This window comes from Phoxinus phoxinus, assembly GCF_949152265.1.
Source record: "Phoxinus phoxinus genome assembly, chromosome: 16".
NCBI lineage: Eukaryota > Metazoa > Chordata > Actinopteri > Cypriniformes > Leuciscidae > Phoxinus > Phoxinus phoxinus.
The window spans coordinates 1,313,102-1,322,804 of NC_136891.1; the positions used below are offsets into that span (position 1 = coordinate 1,313,102).

Genomic DNA, 9,703 nt, shown 5'->3' on the forward strand with positions numbered 1-9,703 from the left:
ACTTTTGCGTTTTTACCCTTTAGACGGGAACGCGACGGTGGAGCGTTTTTAACATTTCCACTCTGGAGGGTGGTTTCACTTTTTTGCGTTTTTAAGCCCCAAAAACGCCGTCGCCGTGTAAACGAAAGGCACATCCAATCAAATATTTTTACGTTTTCACCCGCGAGCGTTCTCATGTAAACAGGGCCTTAATGCACGGCGATGAGGAAAGTTCAATGTTTATTATAAAAAAATATATATATATTGTAATTTATCCGGGGGATTTGATATTTGACAGAATTTAATGAGAAATATTAATATTATAAGATTCATGTTCATAGTTCATATTGAGATATGATTACTTTTGATTGCAGGCTTTTGTTTGGTCTCTTGTAAACCAGAACACAGTTTGAGAAATCAACTCATATCAGCAATGGAATTTGCCAATGGAATCAATATTGATTTGCTTTGTCATGCACATTTTCACACACACACACACACACACACACACACACACACACACACACACACACACACACACACACACACACACACACACACACACACACACACACACACACACACACACACACACACACACACACACACACACACACACACAATCAGAAGTGAGCTTAAAGTGTTGCAGGCCTCCGAAGCGCTGACATTTTGTTTTAATCTGGTGACCTTTTATCATAATAATTCATATTGTGTCTCTTCTGCACGAGCTTGAGCGGACGACTCTTACACAAGAGAGAGCGAGACAGAGAGACTGTTTATGAAGCTCCTTTCCTTCTTTTCTATCAGCTGTGAGACTTTATGAACTTTATTATATAATGCACATTTATCATTCACAGGGTTAAAACTTAGATATAGCAAAACTAAGACAGCAATTATCAGATATTAACACCTCATTGGTTCTTGAGAAGCTCAAACGTGATGCGTAACACGAGAATGAACCTCATTGGTTCTTGAGAAGCTCAAACGTGATGCTTAACACAAGAATGATCCTCATTGGTTCTCAGAGAAGCTCAAACGTGATGCGTAACACGAGAATGATCCTCATTGGTTCTTGAGAAGCTCAAACGTGATGCGTAACACGAGAATGATCCTCATTGGTTCTCAGAGAAGCTCAAACGTGATGCGTAACACGAGAATGATCCTCATTGGTTCTTGAGAAGCTCAAACGTGATGCGTAACACGAGAATGATCCTCATTGGTTCTCAGAGAAGCTCAAACGTGATGCGTAACACGAGAATGATCCTCATTGGTTCTTGAGAAGCTCAAACGTGATGCGTAACACGAGAATGATCCTCATTGGTTCTCAGAGAAGCTCAAACGTGATGCGTAACACGAGAATGAACCTCATTGGTTCTTGAGAAGCTCAATCGTGATGCGTAACACGAGAATGAACCTCATTGGTTCTTGAGAAGCTCAAACGTGATGCGTAACACGAGAATGATCCTCATTGGTTCTTGAGAAGCTCAAACGTGATGCGTAACACGAGAATGATCCTCATTGGTTCTTGAAGAAACTCAAACGTGATGCGTAACACGAGAATGATCCTCATTGGTTCTTGAAGAAACTCAAACGTGATGCGTAACACGAGAATGAACCTCATTGGTTCTTGAGAAGCTCAAACGTGATGCGTAACACGAGAATGATCCTCATTGGTTCTTGAAGAAACTCAAACGTGATGCGTAACATGAGAATGATCCTCATTGGTTCTCGAGAAGCTCAAACGTGATGCGTAACACCAGAATGATCCTCATTGGTTCTTGAGAAGCTCAAACGTGATGCGTAACACGAGAATGATCCTCATTGGTTCTTGAGAAGATCAAACGTGATGCGTAACACGAGAATGATCCTCATTGGTTCTTGAGAAGCTCAAACGTGATGCGTAACACGAGAATGAACCTCATTGGTTCTTGAGAAGATCAAACGTGATGCGTAACACGAGAATGATCCTCATTGGTTCTTGAGAAGCTCAAACGTGATGCGTAACACAAGATTGAACCTCATTGGTTCTTGAGAAGCTCAAACGTGATGCGTAACACGAGAATGATCCTCATTGGTTCTTGAAGAAACTCAAACGTGATGCGTAACACGAGAATGATCCTCATTGGTTCTTGAGAAGATCAAACGTGATGCGTAACACGAGAATGAACCTCATTGGTTCTTGAGAAGCTCAAACGTGATGCGTAACACGAGAATGATCCTCATTGGTTCTTGAGAAGCTCAAACGTGATGCGTAACACGAGAATGAACCTCATTGGTTCTCAGAGAAGCTCAAACGTGATGCGTAACACGAGAATGATCCTCATTGGTTCTTGAGAAGCTCAAACGTGATGCGTAACATGAGAATGATCCTCATTGGTTCTTGAGAAGCTCAAACGTGATGCGTAACATGAGAATGATCCTCATTGGTTCTTGAGAAGCTCAAACGTGATGCGTAACACGGGAATGAACCTCATTGGTTCTCAGAGAAGCTCAAACGTGATGCGTAACACGGGAATGAACCTCATTGGTTCTTGAGAAGCTCAAACGTGATGCGTAACACGAGAATGAACCTCATTGGTTCTCAGAGAAGCTCAAACGTGATGCGTAACACGAGAATGAACCTCATTGGTTCTTGAGAAGCTCAAACGTGATGCGTAACACGGGAATGAACCTCATTGGTTCTCAGAGAAGCTCAAACGTGATGCGTAACACGGGAATGAACCTCATTGGTTCTTGAGAAGCTCAAACGTGATGCGTAACACGAGAATGAACCTCATTGGTTCTACTGTTACTGGATCACTATTTGATTGACCAATCAGAAGACAGAGCCAGAGCGATATGCCTTATAAAGGTTCTTTAATGGCATCGATGGGTTCGTGAAGAACCTTTAAAATCCATGGAATCTTTCCATTGCACAAGGTTCTTTATAGAATGTTGGTTTATTTTATAACTTCTTCACTGAAACTAAGGTTCTTTGGGGAACCAAAAATGTTTCTTCTACGGCATCACTGCATAACCTTTATTATTAATGGTCTATAAACACCTCACCTTTTACTGTTAATGTCTGTTATTGATTGGTGGTGAAAACAGGAAATGAAAAGCCTTGTTTTTCTGATGGATCGTCGATGGCAGACGACAGGATCCTCTTAGTGAGCAGGTGAATAGTGTTGGCGAGAGGAACACGCAGTGCAGATTAAAGGACTCCTCGCACGGCTGATAAAGAAGAGGACTGAATACATTAAATCGAGCCGCGAGGACGAGCGCCACGTGGGCCTTAATCACATCTCCTGCTGCTCTGCACTCAGAGAGACTCATTCAAAAGCCATCATGAAGCACTCAAGCCTCACGTATTTCCATCCATCCCCCGAAACCGGCCCAAACAATCTCTCTCGCTCTTTGTTCAAACACAGACTAAACAATCAGCGGAGTGTGGGCCGCAGAAACGGGATCGTCCATCCAACAAACTCCATCCTGTCAGATTGCAGACGAGTGTTTGATAAGGACAAGAACATCATGGAAAATCTGACAAGACATCTTTCCTTTGTCTAAACACTAGGATAGACGTTCTTTTGTCAAACACACTGAACCGCAGCATTTTAAGGACAGAGAAGATTGGAATAATTCATGTTTTTTTTTTATAGAAGTCTCTTCTGTGGCAGATATTATTTGCACCTCAGTGTATTGAAGTTTATTATAAAACAGTACGCAATAATATCGGTAACACTTTACAATTAGTAAAGTGTTCATTAGTTAACATGAACTAAGAATGAACCCCCTTTCATACTTCTACAGAATTTGTTAATCTTAGTAAATATTAATTTCAACACTTACTAATACATTAATAAATCAGAAGTTGTATTTGTTAAAAGGTAAAGTAAAAGGCAGATTCAAACGCGAGTTGGTGCACGAGAAACTATTGCATGCGCACGAGAATCTTTTGGATGTGCACGAGAATCTTTTGCTTGCGGAGGAGAAACTATTGTATGCGCACGAGAAACTATTGCATGCGCACGAGAATCTTTTGGATGTGCATGAGAAACTATTGCTTGCGCACGAGAATCTTTTGCTTGTGCATGAGAAACTATTGCATGCGCACGAGAATCTTTTGGATGTGCACGAGAATCTTTTGCTTGCGCACGAGAATCTTTTGCATGCGCACTAGAATCTTTTGCTTGCGGAGGAGAAACTATTGCATGTGCACGAGAATCTTTTGCTTGTGCACGAGAATCTTTTGCTTGTGCACGAGAATCTTTTGGATGTGCACGAGAATCTTTTGCTTGTGCATGAGAAACTATTGCATGCGCACGAGAAACTATTGCATGTGCACGAGAATCTTTTGCTTGCGGAGGAGAAACTATTGCATGTGCACGAGAATCTTTTGCTTGCGGAGGAGAAACTATTGCATGCGCACGAGAATCTTTTGGATGTGCACGAGAATCTTTTGCATGCGCATGAGAATCTTTTGCATGCGCACGAGAGACTATTGCATGCGCATGAGAATCTTTTGCTTGCGGAGGAGAAACTATTGCATGCGCACGAGAATCTTTTGCTTGCGCACGAGAATCTTTTGCTTGTGCATGAGAAACTATTGCATGTGCACGAGAATCTTTTGCTTGCGGAGGAGAAACTATTGCATGCGCACGAGAATCTTTTGGATGTGCACGAGAATCTTTTGCTTGCGCACGAGAATCTTTTGCATGCGCACGAGAGACTATTGCATGCGCATGAGAATCTTTTGCATGCGCATGAGAATCTTTTGCTTGCGGAGGAGAAACTATTGCATGCGCACGAGAATCTTTTGCTTGCGCACGAGAATCTTTTGCATGCGCACGAGAATCTTTTGCTTGCGCACGAGAATCTTTTGCTTGCGCACGAGAATCTTTTGCATGCGCACGAGAATCTTTTGCATGTGCACGAGAAACTTTAGCATGCGCACAAGAAACTTTTGCATGCGCACGAGAATCTTTTGCATGTGCACGAGAATCTTTTGCATGCGCACGTGAATCTTTTGCATGTGCACAAGAAACTTTTGCATGCGCACGAGAATCTTTTGCATGTGCACAAGAAACTTTTGCATGCGCACAAGAAACTTTTGCATGCGCACGAGAATCTTTTGCATGTGCAAGAGAAACTATTGCATGCGCACGAGAAACTACTGCATGCGCACGAGAGACTTATGCATCCGCACGATAAACTTTTATGTGTAAAACCACTCACGTGTGTGATAAATCACTGTAACGCATGAGCTTCAGTGCTTTAGGGGTGATGGAGACATTCAGATGTTTGTGTGCAGTGAAATGTCCCTACACTCTAAAAACTCTTGGGTTATTTTTTCAGTGTTTGGGTAGTTTTTGTGTTTCCCAGATCCTGGGTCAGACGTAACAACCCAGTGTTTGGGTAGTTTTTGTGTTACCCAGATCCTGGGTCAGACGTAACAACCCAGTGTTTGGGTAGTTTTTGTGTTAACCAGATCCTGGGTCAGATGTAACAACCCAGTGTTTGGGTACACTCTAAAAAATGCTGGGTTCTTTCCACCCAATTTTGGGTCAAATATGGACAAACCCAGCCGTTGGGTTAAATTTTTAAATTACATTTTTAACCCGTTTGGGTTTGTCCACATTTGACCCCAAATTGGGTTGAAACAACCCAGCATTTTTTAGAGTGTAGTTTTTGTGTTACCCAGATCCTGAGTCAGACGTAACAACCCAGGGGTTTAGTTATTTATTGCAGGCAAATTTGCGCCTGATCCAGTGCCGTTGCGGTGGAAACGGGACAACAGAGATTGGTCGATTACACATAATTACTTCTGAATGTTTCATTTTTACTTCTAATGTTTATTAAACAAGCTTAAATGTGGGCAATATGTATTAAAGCTATATAAAAATATGCTATACTGTAAAAAATGATTGAAAATAAAGGAATTATCGTGCAAACCAGTGGTTGTGTGGAGTATTTAAAAACATTTAGAGGATTTAAGTTAGTCTCTAATCGTTAATCCATGTGTTTAGTAAAAGTAAGCTTATAGTAAAAGTGATTCAACCCAATATTCTGGGTTTAAAAAACAACCCAATGTTCTGGGTAAAATTAACCCAACGTGTTCCGTCATATTTACCCAGCCCTTCGGTTAAGAACAACCCAAACTGGGTTGTTTTTAACCCAGGTTTTTATTTATTATATATATATATTTTTTTTTTTTAAGTGTATAGTCATTGGTAATAGTGTTGGCTCAATCAAACACTATTACCAGCTTTCTGTTAGCGCTCTCTCTCTCTCTCTCTCTCTCTCTCTCTCTCTCTCAGACGATCATCTCTAAGATCGCTCATCTTTCTCATGTTAAAGCTCATTCCTCGAGAGCCTAGTTAGGTGGATTTTAACTTGATATGAAGGAAATGTGAGTGGTCTTTACTTTTTTAAAATGCACATGGGCAATATTAATTAACTAATATTAACTAATGAACCTTATCGTGAAGCGTTATCCATTACTTAAACAGAATAAAAATTTCCCAATGCCTAATTATGCATTTTGAAGCTAAACGTGTTGTTTTTACATCCCTATAAACAGGCAATATGAGAGATAATCAGTACGTTTGGCGTGTAATGTCCCAGATACAAAGAAATATTCTAGTCAGGAAAACAAGTATTCACAGAAATGCATCATTTACCTCACATTATATCGCTATATCTCACATAACTGTTTATTTTTCACATTTCAGGTCCAGCCGAGTCTCTAACACACTTAGAAATTATGGATAAAACCGATTTAGAGGGTGCTCTACCATTTATTTAAAAAAAAGTGTTCAATAAAATATACACCATTTACAAAACAACATTTGGCAATACGTCTGGAGGCCATTTCTCTGTCCTGTACTCTAGTGTCAAATTACATCAGTATCGGTTTTCTGGTTAAAATCCTTTTAAAAACCGATCTTCACAATAACTCCAGAGTACAATGAAACGGCCTCCTGGCCGCACATTCTGTCACTCACACACACACACACACACACACACACACACACACACACACACACACACACACACACACACACACACACACACACACACACTCACAAGGGAAAGATACCATACAAAAATAAAAATAGGATATGTTATAGACAGATATACTGTTTTTGCAATATTTCAAATAAAATGCCAGGTTGGATTGACATAAAACAAGAAGAACAGAGACGAAAGCACAACAGCTATCATGCGGTCGCTTACACATCTGTCTAGATAACTGTCTGCGTGAAAGTAAAGCCAACATCTGCAGTAATGTGTGTGTGAGTCTGTAGCAGCAGCTGAAGACACTGGTTTGACGGCTGTGTTCAAAACCTGGTGAGATGCTCATCTCCACAGTGTGTGTGACGCGTCCTCCTCCGGATCGAGGGCTCTCAGGCGCTCACACTGCAAAACATGCTCACAAATGCTTAAATCAAGATGCATTTACTACAGTAAAATGCCATAAGATATTATGTCTTGTTTTCTGGAGGAACAAAATCTAAATGAAGTGAGTTTTTGCTTAAAACAAGCTAAATATTCTGACCATGGGCTCAGAAAAATAATCTTAATTCAAATGGAAACAAGATATTTTTCTGACCCCATTGCTTGTTTTAAGCAAAAACTCACTTCGTTTTGATTTCCCCCCCCAGAAAACTCATAAATGCATCTTGATTCAAGAATTTTTAGATATTTGGACTGGAAACAAGACACAAATACTGGGTAAGAAAAGCTTTTTGCAGTGCGAGACCCGTATGAGAAGCTCCACGACACTTCAGAACGAACATAACGCATTATATACTTCTAAGCGGAATGTTTATCAAACTGTTGGAAATGTCATAGAAAATCTGACGTTTATTCCTGTTTTGAACCTGTATTGAAACATCAATATTTTTTCTTTTTCATTTCTAAAAAGCATTTCTGTGATGTAAAGAATGCAACAAAAACACACATTCACATTGGGTTTTGAACACAGCTAATTACTTCATTATAAAGACACAAGAGTTTGCTGGGAAAACATCCATCCATCTTATATATATATATATATATATGTCATGAAAATATATTTTAAAAAAACTAATTTTTCTCCACACCTCCTTCGCGGCCCCCAGGGGTCCACACTGTAAACAAAGTGAAATGTGCAACTGTTATGAATTGTTATAAATGACTTTTTAAATGGTGTGTAACCCATTTTTAGGCTACCTGAGGAGACGGCTTTACAGCGATGGACCCCTGGGTACAAAAGCCTGGCTCAAGCTCAATGGAAAACTATCTTAATCCAAAGAACCATTAGCTTATTTTGAAGAACCCAAAAAAACACGGTAACACTTTATTTCGATAGTCCACTTAGGACATCCTAATAACTATAAGTAACTTTGCAACTACATGTCAACTCACTGTCATTGGAGGATTAGTGGACTTCATATCTGATAACTCTTTATTGTGATGATCTGACTATAAGGAACTTTACAACTACAAGTAAACTTATCCTCCTAACCCTAACCTAACAGTCTACTAATACTCTGAGAGTTAATTGAAAAGTTACTTATAGTTAGTTGAATGTCTAAAGTGGACTATCGAAATAAAGTGGAACCAAAAACACTGATCTGTAGAAGCTTAACATTATAAAGATCCCAGTATAAACGGCTTCAATGGCCCTGTTGTTAAGAGCGCAAACAGTAAGTACACTCAAAAAAAAATTTGCTGGGTTGTTTTAACCCAATTTTGGGTCAAATATGAACAAACCCAAACCGTCGGGTTAAAAATGCAATTTAAAAATGTAACCCAACGCAATGACTGGGTTTATCCATATTTGACCCAACTTTAAAACAACCCAACATTTTTTTTTTTTAGAGTGCATGTTTTTATGTCTTTATGATAAGGACACGAGAGAAGTGGAAAACATCCAAACATCCATCCGCGCGCGTCTTTTACACGTGCACAACCACCGGCGCGTCAGACGCTTCCAGCTCGTTCCGGTAACGCTCGAGCCAGTCTCTGAGCTCCGAGATCCGGTAGCCCTCCGGACCCCTCCCGCCTTGATACACGACCTTCTCGTCCTTTAATATGTAGAGGCGCTCGAAATACGCGCCGTACGCCGAGTTGGACGAGTTCTCCATGGTGTCCACGACTATTGCGCTCTCCGGTACTTTCTGGTTCATGAGCTCCGCGGCGCGGAGCCGGTCCTCCAGGCAGCGGTGCCGCGGGATCTGAAACGGCGCGTCGGAGCTCACCCAGCCGTCTGACGGATGCGCTTCCTCGATGTACACCAGCAGCGAGTCCGCGATGTCCGCGTACTGCCGTGCGACGCGTTGGAACGCCGACAGGCGCGTCATGAACGGCGGTCAGGAGCAGCTCCCGAAGTTGATAATGAGAGGTCTCCTCCCGCGGGCGTAGTCTAGAATCCTCCGCGTGCCTCTCCGACGCGCGTTGTCCAGCGGAACCACCTCTGTGTTTGGCGCCGCGCCGCCCAAGCGCGCCGTTTTAAAGAAGTCCAGCTTCTGTCCGTACCACACGGCGCGCAGCGACTCGAGCGTGAACATCTTGTTGGAGTCGGACACGCACATCGGCGGGTCGTCAGGGCTCGCGATGTCGCTCTCCCGCATCTTCATTAAAAGCTTCCTTCGGATGCATAGAAAATCCAGGAGCCAGAGCGTCAGTGCCGCGAGCAGGAACCGCGGGAGAAGCATCAGACACACGGCCGCGTTTTTCAACGCCTTCGCCGTTTGGA

At 41.7% G+C, this 9,703-nt stretch overlaps 1 protein-coding gene across 1 annotated transcript in view; it reads right to left on the reverse strand.

Moving 5' to 3' along the window:
* Positions 1-6,738: 6,738 nt before the first annotated feature.
* dio3b (iodothyronine deiodinase 3b) overlaps positions 6,739-9,703 on the reverse strand; it is a 3,077-nt gene continuing 112 nt past the window's right edge. The window contains exon 1 of the mRNA XM_079638988.1: positions 6,739-9,703. This exon is cut by the window's right edge and continues 112 nt beyond it. Within this exon, the coding sequence (XP_079495114.1) occupies positions 8,904-9,703 (800 nt within the window). The 3' untranslated portion in view covers positions 6,739-8,903.